Source organism: Bombina bombina, chromosome 6, assembly GCF_027579735.1.
Source record: "Bombina bombina isolate aBomBom1 chromosome 6, aBomBom1.pri, whole genome shotgun sequence".
Lineage (NCBI taxonomy): Eukaryota > Metazoa > Chordata > Amphibia > Anura > Bombinatoridae > Bombina > Bombina bombina.
This window is the reverse complement of record NC_069504.1, coordinates 478,937,559-478,959,893: the sequence shown is the minus strand read 5'-3', so window position 1 is coordinate 478,959,893 and position 22,335 is coordinate 478,937,559. Positions and strand designations below refer to the sequence as shown.

General features: G+C 39.4%; 1 protein-coding gene across 2 annotated transcripts in view; it reads left to right on the top strand.

The window, feature by feature from the left end:
- The first annotated feature begins 19,305 nt into the window (after positions 1–19,305).
- Positions 19,306–22,335, top strand: part of USP3 (ubiquitin specific peptidase 3) — a 172,534-nt gene continuing 169,504 nt past the window's right edge. For both annotated transcript variants that reach the window (XM_053717294.1, XM_053717293.1), the window contains exon 1: positions 19,306–19,451. In XM_053717294.1, coding sequence (XP_053573269.1) covers positions 19,361–19,451 — 91 coding nt within the window. In that variant the 5' untranslated portion in view covers positions 19,306–19,360. The remainder of the gene's footprint in view (positions 19,452–22,335) is intronic.

Below are 22,335 nucleotides of genomic sequence, written 5' to 3'. Positions count from 1 at the left end.
TATTAGGGGGCTTAGATTAGGTGTAATTAGCTTAAAATTGTTGTAATATTTTTTTAAATGTTTGTAACTTATTTTTTTTATTTTTTGTAACTTAGCTTTTTTTATTTTTTGTACTTTAGTTAGTTTATGTAATTGTATTTATTTGTAGTTATTTGTATTTAATTTATTTAATTAATGTAATTATAGTGTAGTGTTAGGTTTAATTGTAACTTAGGTTAGGATTTATTTTACAGGTAATTTTGTATTTCTTTTAGCTAGGTAGTTATTAAATAGTTAATAACTATTTAATAACTATTCTAACTAGCTAAAATAAATACAAAGTTACCTGTAAAATAAATATAAATCCTAAAATAGCTACAATGTAATTATTAATTACATTGTAGCTATCTTAGGGTTTATTTTACAGGTATTTAGTTTTAAATAGAAATAATTTATTAAAGTATAGTGTAGTGTTAGGTGTAATTATAACTTAGGTTAGGATTTATTTTACAGGTAAATTTCTCTTTATTTTAGCTAGGTAAGCTATTAAATAGTTAATAACTATTTAATAGCTATTGTACCTAGTTAAAAAAAAATGAAATTTGCCTGTAAAATAAAAATAAATCCTAAGATAGCTACAATATAATTATTATTTATATTGTAGCTATATTAGGGTTTATTTTATAGGTAAGTATTTAGTTTTAAATAGGATTAATTTAGTTAATAATAGAAATATTATTTAGATGTATTTAATTAATATTTAAGTTGGGGGGTGTTAGGGTTAGACTTAGGTTTAGGGGTTAATATATATATTATAGTTGCGGCGGGGTCAGGGAGCGGCGGTTTAGGGGTTAATACATATATTATAGTTATGGCGGGGTCAAGGAGGGGCGGTTTAGGGGTTAATACATATATTATAGTTGCGGCGGGGTCAGGGAGCGGCGGTATAGAGGTTAACATATTTATTATAGCTTGCGGTGGGCTCCGGGAGCGGCGGTTTAGGGGTTAATCAGATTATTAGAGTGGCGGTGGGCTCCGGGAGCGGCGGTTTAGGGGGTAATAACTTTATTTACTTGTGGCGGTGTAGGGGGGGACAGATTAGGGGTGTTTAGACTGGGGGTACATGTTAGGGTGTTAGGTGTAGACAGCTCCCATAGGAATCAATGGGATGTCTGGCAGCAGCGAACATGAACTTTCGCTATGGTCAGACTCCCATTGATTCCTATGGGATCCTCCAGGGCGGCGGTTTGAAAACCAGGTACGCTGGGCCGGAAAAGTGCAGAGCGTACCTGCTAGTTTTTTGATAACTAGCAAAAGTAGTCAGATTGTGCCGCACTTGTGTGCTGAACATCTGTAGTGACGTAAGAATCGATCTGTGTCGGACTGAGTCCGGCGGATCGAAGCTTACGTCACTAAATTCTACTTTTGCCGGTCTCTAGCCTTTGATAACTAAGGCGAATCAGCCTCGCCACAAATACGCTGCGGAATTCCAGCGTATTTGAGGTTGACGGCTTGATAATTACCCCCCACAGGGTCAAAGTTTCCTCAATGATGACGAATAGGGGGCGGATCGAACATCGCATATGTTCGCCCGATGCGGCGAACGCGAACAAGCTAAGATTGCCGGGAACTGTTCTCCGGCGAACTGTTCGCGACATCACTAATAGCATATATATCCAAAACAAAGAATACAAGAAATAAACTAATATAAGGGAAGGGGTAATATTAGAACCTAGAAGCTTGTGAACGTTAAAAACACAATTTATGCTTACCTGATAAATTTATTTCTCTTGTGGTGTATCCAGTCCACTGATCATCCATTACTTGTGGGATATTCTCATTCCCAACAGGAAGAGGACACCCACAGCAGAGCTGTAATATAGCTCCTCCCCTAACTGTCATAGCCAGTCATTCGACCGAAAACAAGCCGAGAAAGGAGCAACCATAGGGTGTAGTGGTTACTGTAGTTTAAATTTAAAAATTACCTGCCTTAAAATGACAGGGCGGGCCGTGGACTGGATACACCACAAGAGAAATAAATTTATCAGGTAAGCATAAATTGTGTTTTCTCTTGTAAGGTGTATCCAGTCCACTGATCATCCATTACTTGTGGGATACCAATACCAAAGCTAAAGTACACGGATGAAGGGAGGGACAAGGCAGGAACTTAAATGGAAGGAACCACTGCCTGTAAAACCTTTCTCCCAAATATAGCCTCCGAAGAAGCAAAAGTATCAAATTTGTAAAATTTTGAAAAAGTATGAAGCAAAGACCAAGTCGCCGCCTTGCAAATCTGTTCAACAGAAGCCTCATTTTTAAAGGCCCAAGTGGAAGCCACAGCTCTAGTGGAATGAGCTGTAATCTTTTCAGGAGGCTGCTGTCCAGCAGTCTCATAGGCTAAGCGGATTAAGCTTCTTAGCCAAAAAGAAAAAGAGGTTGCCAAAGCCTTTTGACCTCTCCTCTGTCCAGAGTAGACAACAAACAAAGCAGATGTTTGACGAAAATCTTTAGTAGCTTGTAAGTAAAACTTTAAAGCACAGACCACGTCCAGATTGTGTAACACAAGGATGGAACCACAATCTCTTGATTGATATTCTTGTTAGATACCACCTTAGGTAAGAACCCAGGTTTGGTACGCAGGACTACCTTATCCATATGAAAAATCAGATAAGGAGAATCACATTGTAAGGCAGATAGCTCAGAGACTCTACGAGCCGAGGAAATAGCTACACAAAAAAAAAAAAGAACTTTCCAAGATAAAACTATGGAATGAAGAGGTTCAAACGGAACTCATTGAAGAACCTTAAGAACCAAGTTTAAGCTCCATGGTGGAGCAACAGGTTTAAACACAGGCTTGATTCAAACTAAAGCCTGACAAAATGCCTGAACGTCTGGAACATCTGCCAGACGCTAGTGCAAAAGAATAGACAGAGCAAAAATCTGTCCCTTTAAGAAACTAGCTGACAATCCTTTTTCCAAACCTTCTTGGAGAAAAGATAAAATCCTAGGAATCCTGACCTTACTCCATGAGTAACCCTTGGATTCACACCAATAAAGATATCTACGCCATACCTTATGGTAAATTTTCCTGGTGACAGGCTTTCGTGCCTGTATTAAGGTATCAATAACTGACTCGGAGAAGCCACGCTTTGATAAAATCAAGCATTCAATCTCCAGGCAGTCAGCCTCAGAGAAATAAGATTTGGATGGTTGAAAGGACCCTGAAGTAGAAGGTCCTGTCTCAGAGGCAGAGACCATGGTGGAAAGGATGACATGTCCACTAGATCTGCATACCAGGTCCTGCGTGGCCACACAGGTGCTATCAGAATCACTGATGCTCTCTCCTGCTTGATCTTGGCAATCAGTCGAGGGAGCAGAGGAAACGGTGGAAACACATAAGCCAGGTTGAAAGACCAGGGCGCTGCTAGAGTATCTATCAGTGCCGCCTTGGGATCCCTGGACCTGGATCCGTAACACGGAAGCTTGGCGTTCTGGCGAGATGCCATGAGATCCAGTTCTGGTTTGCCCCAACGGAGAATCAGTTGTGCAAATACCTCCGGATGGAGTTCCCACTCTCCCGGATGAAAAGTCTGACGACTTAGAAAATCCGCCTCCCAGTGCTCTACACCTGGGATATGGATAGCTGATAGGTGGCAAGAGTGAATCTCTGCCCAGTGAATTATTTTTGAAACTTCTAACATCTCTAGGGAACTTCTTGTTCCCCCTCGATGGTTGATGTAAGCTACAGTCGTGATGTTGACCGACCGAAATCTGATGTACCTCAGATTTGCTAACTGAGGCCAAACCTGAAGAGCCTTGAATATCGCTCTTAGTTCCAGAATATTTATTGGAAGGAGAGACTCCTCCTGAGTCCACGATCCCTGAGCCTTCAGGGAGTTCCAGACTGCACCCCAACCTAGAAGGCTGGCATTTGTTGTTACAATAGTCCAATCTGGCCTGCGAAGGTCATACCTTTGGACAGATGGACCCGAGATAGCCACCAGGGAAGAGGATCCCTGGTCTCTTGGTCCAGATTCAGTTGAGGGGCCAAATCTGTGTAATCCCCGCTGACTGAGCCTGCATAGTTGCAGCGGTCTGAGATGTAAGCGTGCAAACGGCACTATGTCCATTGCCGCTACCATTAAGCCGATTACTTCCATACACTGAGCCACCAAAGGGCGCGGAAAGGAATGAAGAACCCGACAGGAATTTAGAAGCTTTGATAACCTGGACTCCGTCAAGGTAAATTTTCATTTCTACAGAATCTATCAGAGTCCCTAGAAAGGAAACTCTTGTGAGTGGGGATAGAGAACACTTTTCCTCGTTCACTTTCCACCCATGCGACCTCAGAAATGCCAGTACTACGTCCGTATGAGACTTGGCAATTTGGAAGTTTGATGCCTGTATCAGGATGTCATCTAAATAAGGTGCTACTGCTATGCCCCGTGGCCTTAGGACCGCCAAAAGCGACCCTAGAACCTTTGTAAAGATTCTTGGGGCTGTAGCTAATCCAAAGGGAAGAGCTACAACTGGTAATGCCTGTCTTGAAAGGCAAACCTGAGAAACCGATGATGATCTTTGTGTATCGGAATGTGAAGATAAGCATCCTTTAGATCCACTGTAGTCATATATTGACCCTCCTGGATCAGTGGTAGGATGGTACGAATAGTTTCCATCTTGAACGACGGAACTTTGAGGAATTTGTTTAAGATCTTTAGATCCAAAATCTGTCTGAAGGTTCCCTCTTTTTTGGGAACCACAAAACAGATTTGAGTAAAAACCCTGTTCCTGTTCCTCCTTTGGAACTGGATGGATCACTCCCATAACTAGGAGGTCTCGTACACAGTGTAAGAATGCCTCACTCTTTATCTGGTTTGCAGATAATTGTGAAAGGTGAAATCTCCCTTTTGGGGGGGAAGCTTTGAAGTCCAGAAGATATCCCTGGTATATAATTTCCAACGCCCAGGGATCCTGAACATCTCTTGCCCACGAATGGGCGAAGAGTGAAAGTCTGCCCCCTACTAGATCCGTTACCGGATAGGGGGTCGTTCCTTCATGCTGTCTTAGAGGCAGCAGCAGGCCTTTTGACCTGATTACCTTTTTTCCAGGTCTGGTTTGGTCTCCAGACCGTCTTGGATTGAGCAAAAGTTCCCTCTTGTTTATTATTAGAGGAAGTTGATGCCGCACCTGCCTTGAAGTTTCGAAAGGCACGAAAATTAGACTGTTTGGCCCTAGATTTGGACCTGTCCTGAGGAAGGGCACAACCTTTTCCTCCCGTGATATCAGCAATAATCTCCTTCAAACCAGGCCCGAATAGGGTCTGCCCCTTGAAGGGAATGTTAAGTAGCTTAGATTTTAAAGTCACGTCAGCTGACCATGATTTAAGCCATGGAGCTCTGCGCGCCTGTATAGCAAAACCAGAATTCTTAGCCGTTAGTTTATTCAAATGAACAATGGCATCAGAAATAAAATAATTGGCTAGCTTAAGTGCTCTAAGTTTGCCAAGTATGTCATCCAATGGAGTCTCTACCTGTAAAGCCTCTTCCAGAGACTCAAACCAGTACGCCGCAGCAGCAGTGACAGGGGCAATGCATGCAATGGGCTGTAGGATAAAACCTTGTTGAATAAATATTTTCTTAAGGTAACCTTCTAATTTTTTATCCATTGGCTCTAAAAAAGCACAACTGTCCTCGACAGGGATAGTAGTACGCTTTGCTAGAGTAGAAACTGCTCCCTCCACCTTAGGGACTGTCTGCCATAAGTCCCGTGTGGTGGCGTCTATTGGAAAACATTTTTCTAAAAATAGGAGGGGAAGAGAACGGCACACCTGGTCTATCCCATTCCTTATTAATAATTTCTGTAAACCTTTTAGGTATTGGAAAAACATCAGTACACACCGGCACTGCAAAGCATTTATCCAGTCTACAAAATTTCTCTGGCACTGCAATGGTATCACAGTCATTCAGAGCAGCTAAAACCTCCCTAAGTAACACGCTGAGGTGTTCAAGCCTAAATTTAAATGTAGAAATATTAGAATCAGGTATCTTTCCTGAGTCATTAACATCACCCACTGACTGAAGCTCTCCTTCCTCAGCTTCTGCATATTGTGAGGCAGTATCAGACATGGTTCTTAAAGCGTCAGTATGCTCTGCATTTTGTCTCACCCCAGAGCTATCTCGCTAACCTCTAAGTTCAGGTAGTCTGGCTAATACCGCTGACAGTGTATTATCCATGACTGCCGCCATGTCTTGAAAAGTAAACGCTATGGGCGCCCTAGATGTACTTGGCGCCATTTGAGCGTGAGTCCCTTGGGCGGGAGTCAAAGGGTCTGACACGTGGGGAGAGTTAGTCGGCATAACTTTTCCCTCGTCAGATTCCTCTGGTGATAATTTTTTTAAAAACAGAATATGATCTTTATTGCATAAAATGAAATCAGTACATTTGGTACACATTCTAAGAGGGGGTTCCACCATGGCTTTTAAACATAATGAACAAGGAGTTTCTTCTATGTCAGACGTGTTTATACAGACTAGCAATGCGACTAGCAAGCTTGGAAAACACTTTAAATCAAGTTAACAAGCAAATATAAAAAACGGTACTGTGCCTTTAAGAGAAACAAATTTTGTCAGAATTTGAAAAACAGTGAAAAAATGCAGTAAATCAAATGAAATTTTTACAGTGTATGTAATAGGCTAGCAGAGCATTGCATCCACTTGCAAATGGATGATTAACCCCTTAGTTCAAAAAACGGATCAAAAAAACGAAATAGACTTTTTTTTAACAGTCACAACCAACTGCCACAGCAAGCTGTGGTCCTACCTTCCCCAATAAACGACTTTGGAAAGCCTTTGAGCCCTTTAGAGATGTCCTATAGCATACAGGGGACTCCTGAGGGAAGCTGGATGTCACAGTTTGTAATTTTAACTGCACCAACTGTAACTTTTATACTATAACAGTGGAAAGCCTCAGTAAAACTGTTTCTAGTCAAAATTTAAGCCAGCCATGTGGAAAAAACTAGGCCCCAATAAAGTTTTATCACCAATGCATATATAAAAATGATTAAACATGCCAGCAAACGTTTATATTGCAATATCATATAGGTATTACCCCTGGGAGTAAGCATGATACCAGTCGTTATTAAATCACTGTATTCAGGCTTAACTTACATTAATCCGGTATCAGCAGCATTTTCTAGTGTTTTCCATCTCTAGAAAAAATTATAACTGCACATACCTGATAGCAGAATAAACTGCACGCCATTCTCTCGCTGAAGTTACCTTATCTGTGTAATCCCCTCAGACATATGTGAGAATAGCAATGGATCTTAGTTACAACCTGCTAAGATCATAGAAACCTCAGGCAGATTCTTCTTCTATTTACTGCCTGAGATAAAATAGCACAACTCCGGTACTATTTAAAAATAACAAACTTTTGATTGAAGAAAATAAACTAACTATATTTAACCACTCTCTCCTACAACATCCTAGCTTGTTGAGAGTTGCAAGAGAATGACTGGCTATAACAGTTAGGGGAGGAGCTATATTACAGCTCTGCTGTGGGTGTCCTCTTGCAACTTCCTGTTGGGAATGAGAATATCCCACAAGTAATGGATGATCAGTGGACTGGATACACCTTACAAGAGAAACATACAGTAATCCAGAGACATGAGAGCATATGAAAGGATAACTATATCTAGACTATAACTTACATTAAACAAAATTATTATCTTGTCCAATGGAGACAATATAGTTTATGGGGAAATATTAATCTAAACTAAATGCGGCAATATTGTCTCATCCAAACTACTCAATGGAACTATTTGCTCCTTAAAGATATAATACTAGCTTTTAATGTTAAATGGGTGATTTCAGTGGAATCTACGTTCCTATGTTTATTAAGTAAACAAAAAGATTAGGGGGGGCGGAGTGATACCTAGGAGGAACACGGTTACAAGCCTGCTAGGGCTAACCAAATATGGAGTATAAGGAACTCTCTCAAAATGAATCAATTTGAAAGCAAATTAGGTGCATAGTGAAACCACTTTAGCTCCATCCATGTGTATAGATATAACTATGGCTATAAAAGCCAGGCACTCTGAATGAACTGGTTAGGTATATATGTTGAGTGCTAGGTTATCTTTACATGAGAGCATATAATAAATAATAAATAATGTAGCCATCTCAATTGGAGAAGTATAGGCTTATGTTGCCACTCTGAAGGACAAATTTATCACTAGAATGCTATTATTCACCTTAATATAGGTGATCTAGGAGACTGTATTGCAGTTTTGTATATATAATACCTCTAAGTATAGCTGTATCAGTAAAAACAAAAGGCATTCAATGAACTATAAAAACATTGTATATAGAATAGCACTCTTAACAAAACATAAATGCTGAGCACGCAGAATGAGATAAGTATATGGCAATAGAGCTATATTAAAAAATGCCAAGCAATTTTATGTATATAAACTAATACTAAAAGTACATTCATATTAACCAAATAAGTATCTGCTTAGAGCTTAGTAGTCTAACCCTCTTCAACCTGTCTAACAGCGCACTGCCTGTCTAATAGAACACTCTTAACAGAACATATATACTGAGCACACGATATAAAGAAGGTAAAATATATTGCAGCTTCCTAAGTAGGACTGCTAAAAGAGTAGTCACCAAACTAGGTAGGACCCTTAGTAATATACTGATGTTGAATAAAATATCTGACATACTTTCTCTATCATCATGCACGCATGGACTTACTAGTAAACAGAGAGTATGCATGAATACACTGCCCTTCGGCCTCAACAGTAATACCTAATACCAATAAAATAACAAAAACATAACATTGAGAGAGGTATAAGCATGAATGAACTGATAATCAACAGTAAGGAACTGATAATAAAATCCTTATGGAAAGTCCAAGATTTATAATGTCCAAGACGTATTTAAGATCTGAAACTACTGCCATCAAGAATCTAAGGGAAACTACAAACCCTATATTTTATGTATTTTTATCAGGTATTTATCAGGCTAGCAAACCGTCATGAAACACATGTCCCAAATTATTTCTCAGTTACAGGCTACAACTAATGAACGGGAGCTTGTATGCTCCTATCCTATGCCATGTCTGTCTTGAATTATTGTAGCTGCCTGTAATCGCACTTTGCAGATGGTGGGTTTCTTGTGCTTGTGTGCTCCTGTATCGTCTGAAAAATCCTGGGCATGCACAGCAAGAAAATATCTCTGTATGGCTTTATCCCCAGCATCTCTCCTTAACAGGTATTCACAAACCTTAGCATTAGACCACTGCCTAGAGAGGTTACCAGATTCTGAGTCCAGGTCATACCCAGATTTAACATCGCACTTCTGCCTTTCACCCCATAGTCCAGCAAGAATCCTCTTTTTCAGGGTCGGGTCCGCAAATTGGATCGTCATAGCCTCTGAGACTCGATTATATTCTCTCCAGCCAGTAAGCATTACCACCCCGTCTATTTTTGTCAGAAACTCCTGATGATCAGCATGTAGTTTCCCCCGGGGTTCGGGCGCATCCCCCGGTGGGCAATTAGGTGAGGAAGGCTGGGAGGAGTTCCGACCAGAGAGATCTGGCATTATATCATATCGGCAGGTTTGGGGGTTCGATATGGGTAATATAGCTGTACTCTGGAATGATCCAGTTTCCCTACAGGTATCGGCGTCTGTGAAACGATATCTCCAGGACTAGCGGCCTGTAAAAGAGTGGCTATTCTCCGCTGCAGCGTGATCTCAAAGTCTGCAAAGAGATTTAGGAGAGATAAAGAAATATCCTCCATGTTGAATGCCCAAGAAAAATCTGTAGATGTAGTCAATAATAGTGTCCGCTTTTTCTTTTTTAGATAGGATTTCCTGTCGTAGGCCTCATGAATGCCAGGAAGCTACCTCGTGGCTTTGTTGAAAGAGCTGAAATATCAAGATTTCCCGGTAAATGCTCAAAACTTCACCCAGGTCTTGTTAGGTAACAGTTTGGGACAGGTTCCCAATTAGTTTGCTCCAGGATCTATAGAATTTTGGGGTTAATCTTCATAAAAAGAGCTATGTAGGAGCAGGAGCTCACAGAATGTACATCTAGTCGCTGTGGTCGTTAACTCCGCCCCACCCGGCTGTTTCCTTTTTAATAATATTAGTTTTCTAATAACGTTGGTTTTTTAATTATGCTAAGATTTCTGTTCAAGCAGTTCAAGCATATCTACATAGTAAATATGTTTGAAAGTTATCTGTATATTTAAATTTTTAAGTTGTTATGTATATATATAGATTTTTCACATTATGCTCATATTGCTTATGTTTTTCTGTTCTGTTTAACCCATATACAAGATTTGATATTATCCCTTTAGGGACTTTAATAATCTCTATGTTCTCAAATTGATTTTAGTAAATTCCTAAGTGTTCATTTTGAACTCATATTTATATATCTTTGAGCATTTTTAGTGTTTTCATAGATAATATGGATTATATGGATTATAATTCTAGCACTGCTATGGTTCATTCCTAATTTATTTGTAATAAAAAAACAATGTCAGTTCAGACATCGTATTAAGTTTGTGCCCAAATGTCTTTATAAATATACAGTTGCAAGAAAAAGTATGTAAACCCTTTGGAATGATATGGATTTCTGTACAAACTGGTCATAAAATGTGATCTGATCATCATCTAAGTCACAACAATAGACAATGACAGTCTGCTTAAACTAATAACACACAAAGAATGAAATGTTGCCATGTTTTTATTGAACACACCATGTAAACATTCACAGTGCAGGTGGAAAAAGTATGTGAACCCCTAGACTAATGACATCTCCAAGAGCTAATTGGAGTGAGATGTCAGCCAACTGGAGTCCAATCAATGTGATGAGATTGGAGGTGTTGGTTACAGCTGCCCTGCCCTATAAAAAACACACACCAGTTCTGGGTTTGCTTTTCACAAGAAGCATTGCCTGATGTGAATGATGCCTCGCACAAAAGAGCTCTCAGAAGACCTACGATTAAGAATTGTTGACTTGCATAAAGCTGGAAAGGGTTATAAAAGTATCTCCAAAAGCCTTGCTGTTCATCAGTCCACGGTAAGACAAATTGTCTATAAATGGAGAAAGTTCAGCACTGCTGCTACTCTCCCTAGAAGTGGCCGTCCTGTAAAGATGACTGCAAGAGCACGGCGCAGACTGCTCAATGAGGTGAAGAAGAATCCTAGAGTGTCAGCTAAAGACTTACAAAAGTCACTGGCAAATGCTAACATCCCTGTTAGCGAATCTACAATACGTAAAACACTAAACAAGAATGGATTTCATGGGAGGATACCACAGAGGAAGCCACTGCTGTCCAAACAAAACATTGCTGCACGTTTACAGTTTGCACAAGAGCAAATGGATGTTCCACAGCAGTACTGGCAAAATATTCTATGGACAGATGAAACCAAAGTTGAGTTGTTTGGAAGAAACACACAACACTATGTGTGGCGAAAAAGAGGCACAGCACACCAACATCAAAACCTCATCCCAACTGTGAAGTATGGTGGTGGGGGCATCATGGTTTGGGGTTGCTTTGCTGCGTCAGGGCCTGGACGGATTGCTATCATCGAAGGAAAAATGAATTCCCAAGTTTATCAAGACATTTTGCAGGAGAACTTAAGGCCATCTGTCTACCAGCTGAAGCTCAACAGAAGATGGGTGTTGCAACAGGACAATGACCCAAAGCATAGAAGTAAATCAACAACAGAATGGCTTAAACAGAAGAAAATACACCTTCTGAATTGGCCCAGTCAGAGTCCTGACCTCAACCCGATTGAGATGCTGTGGCATGACCTCAAGAAAGTGATTCACACCAGACATCCCAAGAATATTGCTGAACTGAAACAGTTCTGTTAAGAGGAATGGTCAAGAATTACTCTTGACCGTTGTGCACGTCTGATCTGCAACTACAGGAAATGTTTGGCTGAAGTTATTGCTGCCAAAGGAGGTTCAACCAGTTATTAAATCCAAGGTTCACATACTTTTCCCACCTGCACTGTGAATGTTTACATGGTGTATTCAATAAAAACATGGCAACATTTAATTTGTGTGTTATTAGTTTAAGCAGACTGTGATTGTCTATTGTTGTGACTTAGATGATGATCAGATCACATTTTATGACCAATTTGTGCAGAAATCCATATCATTCCAAAGGGTTCACATACTTTTTCTTGCAACTGTATCACTATACATCATTCCATTTGTATAGTATGTTACAGCTCACACTCGCCAGTCATAAGTATATACATTCATGTACAACTGCCCAAATCCAAGATGGCGGTATTAACCTTGACAACACTGATTGTCTTTTTGTTTGAGGGCCAGATACACACTATGTATGACACAATGTTTTGTGCACTAATTCCTAAAATCTATTAGAAAAGTATTATTTAAGATATGTCACGGCCTGTATTCTGTGGCGCGTCATTACGCCACACCTCTTAAACACATGATTGGCTAATGTAGCCTTTAAATATTTCAAGCCTCCACACAGCTGGTATATTCTTGATAAAGGCCTCATTGTAGGCTGAAACGCGCAGACATCTGTTGTTAACAACATACCAGCCCGAGTTTGTTTAGAACGGTGAGCACATTTCCACTCTTATTTTGCTAGTCGTTTCTGTTTTGTGCAGTCATTTTTTTTCTTTTTCCACAGGTTTCTCCCTATAATTGACTCACTCTGCAAACTTTATAATCGACTTACTCTGGAAATGGAACACATCTCTCCTTCCCCTTGCCCGTGGACTCTACTCCTGGACACTTTTTTTCGGGGACATTACAAATAATCCCATTGACTTGGGTCCTATCACCACCTTCCCTTTTTTTTGGTCACATATATATATATTTTTTCGGCCATCTTTTTTGAACACTACCATAGCCTATGTGCACAAAGTACCTTATTTTTAAGATCGGCCAATCTTTTTCTTCTGTTAATCAGTTTCAGGTTAAAACCTTTTACCCAAGCTGTTTTTAAACTGCAGCTGTTACGTCTATTTCATATAGGTATCCGTTATTGCTATATCTGTTTCTCTAACCTTTCTTTTTATTGAAATTGATTTTAGTAAATGTCACTTTTAACATATTGCTATCTGCCTGAATCATATTGTTAAATACTCCGTAACATTTGCTCTACATATATGTTACAATTTGTCTAAAATCCCATAGCATTACGAACATACCATAACAACCAGCAAGTTTCGGCTCACTATTATACACAGTAATATAGAGCCAGCGTTAGCTTACTATATCAGTTTTTTATTAATATCTGACTTTTTATACACGGCTTTTCCTGTTCCCATTATTTATGATAGGCTTTATGAAAATATTGTATATTATATAACAGTATCAATTACTACTTATCATATATTGGACCTCAACACAAGTGTACTTAAGCCTCCTTTTGGAAGCGCTCCTTCGCACACACTTTGTTCTCTAAACCTAGAACGATTTAGTTAGGTAATCGTTCCTCTCTGAAGTGAGCTTGTACACCTAACATTTGGCGCTGTCCTCTATATAGATTTTCCACTTTAATTTTTACCATTAGAAATCTCCCCTCTGGGTCCACATTGATATGTAGAACTTTATAGTTTATCTTTTCCCTATCAAGATCGCGACACCTCATTTCCTCTCAATGCTAGGGGAGGAAAGGACTTGCTTAACCCATGAACATTTTAATTTTAAGACTTCCTCTGATTTTAAATGAGTTTTCTGGAGGAAAGCTATATCAGTATTTATTTTCCACAGGTGGGATATTATTGTCTTCCGTTTACTAGGAGAAGTAATGCCTCCAATGTTCTAAGAAACCAACTTAAATCTACCTACTGTCTCCATCGGCTATAAGGAAGGGGGAGACCTCAACACAAGTGTACTTAAGCCTCCTTTTGGAAGCGCTCCTTCGCACACACTTTGTTCTCTAAACCTAGAACGATTTAGTTAGGTAATCGTTCCTCTCTGAAGTGAGCTTGTACACCTAACATTTGGCGCTGTCCTCTATATGGATTTTCCACTTTAATTTTTACCATTAGAAATCTCCCCTCTGGGTCCACATTGATATGTAGAACTTTATAGTTTATCTTTTCCCTATCAAGATCGCGACACCTCATTTCCTCTCAATGCTAGGGGAGGAAAGGACTTGCTTAACCCATGAACATTTTAATTTTAAGACTTCCTCTGATTTTAAATGAGTTTTCTGGAGGAAAGCTATATCAGTATTTATTTTCCACAGGTGGGATATTATTGTCTTCCGTTTACTAGGAGAAGTAATGCCTCCAATGTTCTAGGAAACCAACTTAAATCTACCTACTGTCTCCATCGGCTATAAGGAAGGGGGAGAGAAGAAAAAAAAAAAAAAAAAAAAAAAAAAAAAAAAAAGGGGGGGGGGGGGATAGAATTCCAAAGACACATAAAAAAACAAAACAAAAACAAACCACCCCAAACTGTCCCACCCTTCGCCCAGGGCCATGAGGAGCAAGCCAAAAAGGACTGTCAGAAGCAAAAACAAAAGGAAGTAAGTTTTTAAGCCTATCTAACTCATCCATAAACAGAGGGATATATTTTAGCAACAAATTTTCCTGCTTCCTTAGCTGAGTCAAAAATTTTTATTTAATTATCAACCGTTAACTTAAGCCTAGCTGGGTAAATTAGTGTAGCTTGAAAACCCTAATTAATTTTGTTCATATTGGGGCTAGAGCCCTCCGTTTTGCAGCTGTCTCAGCAGAGAAATCTTTAAATGACATTATTTTTGCATCTTTCAAGTAAATAGGTTGGTTCTTTCGAAAAATTGTAGTAACATAACTTTGTCCTAAAAGTTTAACACTTATGCAATAATTGGCCTAGTGTTCCCTTTGCCAGATATATGCCTACCAAGCCTGTGTACCCTAATACTATTTGTGGCTGAGACTGGGGGAACTGTAAAAGTTACGCTAGAGTAACAGTTATCAAATTATTGAGGTCCTCATACTGCTTTTCCTCTGGCACCCCTATAATTCTAAAGTTGTTCCTCCTGGAACGATTCTCTAAATCTTCTAACTTTCCCTGAATTTTCAGGAGGTTACAGGTTGTGGCTTCTAGCTTAGTGTTCTGAACTACAGTGAGGTCTTCCAAATCAGAGATTATTTGTTCTGCCTCTGATAATCTATTAGAGAATTGTCTGACTTAATTTGTTAAAAGTGAAATATCTTGCTTAATCTCATTCTTGAGAATATCAAATTTAGGAGCCAAAGCTTCAGAGATACAAACCACCAGTGATTGAATATCCAGTGTCTCAATGAGATGCAGTGGATTAACAGCGACAGGATGTATACCTGCCGAGGTCTCCAGAGTTTTCTTATTTTTTCTGTCTTTTTGTCTTACCGCCATAACCGAAGGAGAAATTCTAGAGTGAGTATTTAGAAATGTATCCATGTGGTTGTGACAGTGAAAAAAAGATACCCCAATTGGTAAAAAAAGAGAGTAAAAAGTATATGGCAGGGGAAAACCCCTGACAAGATGAGGTGAGAAAAATCTAAAGTGGAAGAATTTATTATTATCCCGCAGGGAAAAAAAAAAAGAAAGTCACCTTACCCAAGTGCTTAATTGTGAACTGTGAGAATATAAAGCAAAGAAAAAGAAGGAAAAAAAAATTACTGACGTGCTTACAGAATTTTTGAATCAGTTATAGAGAGTGACAAATCGATTATCCCAACTCGACAATATAGGGATCACCACAGGAGGGCCCTGCAGGCAACCATCATAACCCACCGCACCTTCTGAGCTATCCCTATTGTAGCAAGCCCCAAACAGGGAAATCACTGCAGATAGGAGTAAGGACTATAAATTTACAATTCCCTTTAACCTATGTATAGTATTTCTATGATCCCAAACCTTGGGAGAAAAAGGAGACTTGTTACAATAAATAACCTATTACCCCAAAGTATACCTAGTAATAGGGTTCTAAAGGTATAAGAAGATGGAGGGATTATTTTAACCCCTAAACCCACATTATACAAGTTTAGTTTATACTAAACAGTATTCATACAATAGTTAAACAACTTCATTAAGGGTTAAATGTACAGTAAGTGAATAAAGGGTTGGGTAAACAATTTAACCCCTATACATGAAAAAGAAAAACTGCAAAGTAAAGTTCATCTAAATCAATGCAGGTGAAAGAACCAGCACAGGGAAGTTACAGTGCTACTTTTATAATACAGCCTTAATTACCAATACCCATGCTAGAAATAAAAGTATATACAATAGTAGTCTTTAGTTAAGTCCTTTCACTGAAAAAGCCCTCTCGTACAGCGCCCATGGAAGGAGAGGAACAGGCGGGTGGATAGCAGCCCGGTCTCTGGCAAACACTCCGATGCTCAAGCTTATGTGTGTAGCAGGCTGTAAGCGGGTAAGTAGGATCTGAACCCCCCTCGCGCAGCACCTGTGGGAGGGGGGGAAATCACCAGGTGTGTATTTTACAACTATGAAGCCGGTTGTACTCAAGCAATAAGGCCAGTCCTTTAAAGTTGCTGCAACATGCAGCTCAGTGCAGTGTAATAGCAATGATAGAGCGCCGGTAGCAGTATCGAGTATGCTAGGAAAGCAGCCTAAGGTCCAGGGTTTTCGGCACAAGATTTCTCCACCAATGGCTCTCTGGGAAACACAGAGCAAGCGTTTGCGTGACCTTGCGCTTGTGCTCCTCCCCCGGAAGCAGAGTATGCCAGAGCATGCAATTTTAAGCAACTTTCTAACTTACTCCTATTATTATTTTTTCTTCATTCTCTTGCTATCTTTATTTGAAAAGCAAGAATGTAAGTTTAGAAGCCGGCCCATTTTTGGTTCACAACCTGGGTTGTCCTTGCTGATTGGCCAGCACCAATTAACAAGTGCTGTCCAGCATTCTGAACCAAAAATCCGCTGACTCCTTAGCTTAGATGCCTTCTTTGTCAAATAAAGATAGCAAGAGATTACGAAGAAAAATTGATAATAGGAGTAAATTAGAAAGTTGCTTACAATTGCATGCTCTATCTGAATCATGAAAGAAAAAAATTGGCTCCAGTGTCCCTTTAATGATGATGACTTAAGGCTGTGCCTATGTGGGATACTGTAAAACAAAATAAAAATTAAATATAAAAATGATATATATATATATATATATATATATATATATATATATATTTTTATATTAAATTTTTATTTGTTTTACAGTGTCTTCACATTGAATTTCAGCTGTGCATGCGGCCATAGCAAAATCGGACAGGACAACTTCCTTGTCAGAATCTGCTACCTCTCAGTGCGCATGCTGCTGATTTACATAATCACATTCCACACATTTCTTTTTAACATATGTGGAGTGCGATTAAATACAGAGCATACGCAGTCAGAGGTAGCAAAATCTGATAGAACACCGGACTTATTTGTCTACATTGAAACAAAGTTCTGATGTAAACAAATAAGTAAAAATTTAAATCACATGATCGTTCATGTGATTTCAATGATGGGATCAGGTAAGTTTAGAAGCCGGCCCATTTTTGGTTCACAACCTGGGTTGTCCTTGCTGATTGGCCAGCACCAATTAACAAGTGCTGTCCAGCATTCTGAACCAAAAATCCGCTGACTCCTTAGCTTAGATGCCTTCTTTGTCAAATAAAGATAGCAAGAGATTACGAAGAAAAATTGATAATAGGAGTAAATTAGAAAGTTGCTTAAAATTGCATGCTCTATCTGAATCATGAAAGAAAAAAATTGGCTCCAGTGTCCCTTTAATGATGATGACTTAAGGCTGTGCCTATGTGGGATACTGTAAAACAAAATAAAAATTAAATATAAAAATTATATATATATATATATATATATATAATTTTATATTAAATTTTTATTTGTTTTACAGTGTCTTCACATTGAATTTCAGCTGTGCATGCGGCCATAGCAAAATCGGACAGGACAACTTCCTTGTCAGAATCTGCTACCTCTCAGTGCGCATGCTGCTGATTTACATAATCACATTCCACACATTTCTTTTTAACATATGTGGAGTGCGATTAAATACAGAGCATACGCAGTCAGAGGTAGCAAAATCTGATAGAACACCGGACTTATTTGTCTACATTGAAACAAAGTTCTGATGTAAACAAATAAGTAAAAATTTAAATCACATGATCGTTCATGTGATTTCAATGATGGGATCAGGTCAAGGGGGAGTGCCTATGACGCTAGGCATGCCCACCAGCCCGCGATCCCAGTTAGGAAGCTGCTATAGCTTAAGTACAGCCAAATGGCTAGGACATTCCATGCCGTCCTAACGGCGCTAAAGCCCAGCGCAGTTAGGATGGCATGAAATGTCCTAACGGCGGGAAGGATTTAACTACTATCATTCTGCACTTCTATTATTTTGACTATAGTAACATACCTCCAAACAAGCTGTGGCTGGGCATCAGACTAGGCACTAGCGACAACATGAAACCATTATCCAATTGGTTGTGCATCTGGTGACCTCACAGAGACACGGACCAATCAGATTATGCAATAACGGCTGAGGGCAGATACGCTCCAGAAAGTTTTGTTCTAATCAGAGCCTCGCAACTGCCACTGGGAACCTAACCATGGGTCGCACACCCCAACATGGTTTTAAAGGTTCTTCGACAGAATGTGCATGCGACGGATAATAATCTGACAGACAAATGTCCATCGGATAACAGTTCGGTCTGTCCGAGAATCTTTAACCGCTGTGGGGGTGGTTAGGTTACCAGAGGCGGTTCGCGTGCCTGAGGCTCTGACGTTATTGCATGATCTGATTGGTCCGTGTCTCTGTGAGGTCACCGAATGCGCAACCAATCTGATAATGGTTTTTATGTTGTCTAGTGCCTAGTGGCATCAGGGTCTCAGGATGTTGAGAGGGGGTGGTTAGCGGATGGGGTTGTGTCTAGTTGTTCTGTGGGAATTCTGCAAAGAGGGACAGAGCTCAGCTCAGAATTAGGAACAGTTTGGAGGTCTGTATTAATCCAGCACCCAAGTGTAAATACCACTAATCTGATAACTTGTTGCCTACATTATTAATATACGATATGACCTTTTAGCCCCACCTCTGGATAAATTGTTGTGGACGCCCATGAAAGGGGTTGTTATAATGTTTGTACTGTATTTTTAAATACGTTCATAAATGCTGTTCTTGGCATAATGCGTTGTTACACCTGTAGCAAAATTAGAGTCTTTAAAAATATTTGAAACAGTGACGCCAAACCGCTACTGAATAAGCAGAAGGCGGAGTAATCTCTAGAAATAGTGACGTCACGTAATTAGTCCGCCCTCTGCCTTACAGGAAATAATAGTGTAGCCTTTGTGTGCTGAAACGCATCTCTATAACGTCTTCCGCCACGCCATGGAGTGTCCACACCTCTCGGCAAATGTGTGTATAGCCCCTGACACCGCCACCTTCCCCAATGGCTGCCCCTCGTCTTGGTGCTGTAGCGGTGAGTCTGGCTCCTCCTCCTTGCTCTCTGCCCGGGTGTGGCGCAGCGCCGCCTGGCTGCAGTGACGAGGCAAGTCTCTGGATTCTGGGTTCGGCCTAGCTGTTGTGTCGGTAGCCTGCTAGTGGGGTGGAGCTCAAATATGTGTGTATTGTTTATATAGTAGACTCAGTGTGCGCGACCCATAACATCAAACGCGTGCAGAATTATTAAATCTGCATGCAGAGGACGTTAGGAATACAGCTAGTCTGTGAAGTAAACCATGTGTTTGAATAATATTTACCTTTTTATCAATGAACTAATAGATTACGTTATGTTTACATGTTAAATGCACCTTAAACATAAATAGAACGTTATTTATAACGTTACATATAAATATTCATCTAGTAAAGGTGTATGCATATGAAGTAATTATTATTTTGTACTCGTTAAAGCCTCACTGTGGAAATTCAATATATTTTCAATAAACCCTTTTAATGTATTTATTTGATGCATTTTAATACGGTTATGGCTTAAATGGACACTCAATGCAATTGCATAATTATACCACTTGATATCCTGCTATTATATATTTACAAATAGCATCTTCTACTGTCCTGTAACTCTGGTTACCATGATAACCACATTTACATAACATTACACAGATTGCTGATCAGTCTCACAACTCTTAGGGCTAGATTTATCAAAGCTGAGGCGTAGAGAGGGGCACGTATACACCCGCCCCTGTACGCCTCAGCTTGCCTGTGGCGGGGCAAAATTACCCGCAGGTAATCAACATTGCACACGAGCGCAATTTTGCGCTCGTGTGCAATCCCGCCCCCTGCCTGCACACAGCCAATCACGCGCGGGCAGGAGCTGTCAATCTCCTCGGTCGGACCTTAGAGGTGGCGAAGAGCTTAGGGTAGCAGCAGTCTGGTAACCGATACTTGATAAATTACGGCGAGCAAGTTCTTGTGAGAACTTACAGCCGTAGGGGCTTGATAAATCGAGCCCTAAAACTGTAAAATAAAGAACAGGTAGAAAACCCTTTATCCAAACTGCTTTGGACTAGAAAGTTTTGGATTTCAAAATAGTTTTCATTTTGGAATATTTGCATCTGCAAAATGGACAGTTTGGAGATGGGATGGGACCAAGTGTAAACAACAATATGTCAATTAGGCAATATTTACATGTCCTAATACCAGACATCCCAACCTACAAAAATTGATGCTAAAGTGCCCGGTATTTAACCCTTTAAGGACACAGCTTTCAGTTTGCTCAATTGTTTTATGACGGAAAAATTCCGTCATATGTCCTTAAAAGGTTAAAAATTCTATTAAAAACAGGGGCACTTTAATTCATCAATATTTACATTTCACTCCTGTTGTGAAAAAAAACTTACCTTTTTAATCTTGACAGCCGATCCAGCTTCCTCCACCCGTTGCAAAGCCTCTTCCTGGGTCTAAAATGAGGAATCCGGCTTCCTCCAATCACGTTGTTGAATCAGACACTGATTCCCCCCCGGGGGAAGCCGTGATTGGAGAATGACCTATCCATCATTTCTGATGTCAGAAATGGCTTGCGACGACCGGAGGAAGCTGGAGCTGCTGTCAAGTTTAAAAGGTAAGTATTTTTTCACAGCACAAGTGAAATGTAAATTTTGATGAATTAAAGTGCCCCTGTTTTTAATCAATTTTTTTTTAAAACCGGGCACTTTAGCATCAAAATTTACATTCACTTTTTTAAAAAAAAAAAAAAAAGTAGCTTTATTGCACAACCACATGCAACAAACCTATTTTTCAGTGATCGTACACTTGTTGAATGCTTAAATATTTTAGAATACTAAGTTTAATTAAGTCCAGTAAATGAGGTAGTATTTGTGTTTTTTATTTTATTAAAATCAGTGGGGGCTTTTTGGTTACTGATACATGCTTTGAGGGTTCTAAAGGCATTCCTTAAAGGGACAGTAAAGTAAAAAAAAATCTTTCATGATTTAAATAGGGTATGTAATTTTAAACAACTTTCCAATTTACTTTTATTACCAATTTTGCTTTGTTCTCTTGGTATTCTTAGTTGAAAGCTAAATCTAGGAGGTTAATGTGCTAATTTCTTAGACCTTGAAGACTGCCTCTAATCGGAAAGCATTTTGACAGTTTTTCACCACTAGAGGGCGTTAGTTCATGTGTTTTCAGATAGATAACATTGAGCTCCGGCGTGAAGCTCTTAAGAGCAAGCACTGATTGGCCTAAAAATGCATGTCTGTCAAAAGAACTGAAATAAGAGGGCAGTTTGCAGAGGCATAGATACAAGGTAATCACAGAGGTAAAAAGTATGTTATTATAACTGTGTTGGTTATGCAAAATTGGGGAATGGGTAATAAAGGGATTAGCTATCTTTTTAAACAACAAAAATTCTGGTGTTTACTGTCCCTTTAAAGAAACACTTCTGGATTTGGGCCACATTGGATCATGGTACTGGGAGATTGCATTCCATTTGCTGGCATCAGGGAGACTCCCTTAACTTCAGGGAGAGTTGGGATGTCTATAATACAGGTTTTATACATGTAAGCTAAAAGTAGTTCTTATATAATTTTAATACTTATATATATATATATATATATATATATATATATAGTACTTTAATCACAAAGGTAATATTTGTTAATTTAAATAAATATAGACTATTATTTGCATTTTAGAACACCAAAAACTAACCAGAGTCCCAGGCAGATATGACTGTGACTTAAAAGAGGGGAAAATAGTAATTTTTGACCATTTTTTTTTTTTTTTTTAATAAAATGTTAATTAAAAAGTTTGGGTTTTAGAATTTCAGATATTGTGATTTGTACCTGTACAACCAAGAAAGGGTAAAATGTTATTTTAGATTTTCCTTCTAATATGTGTGTGCC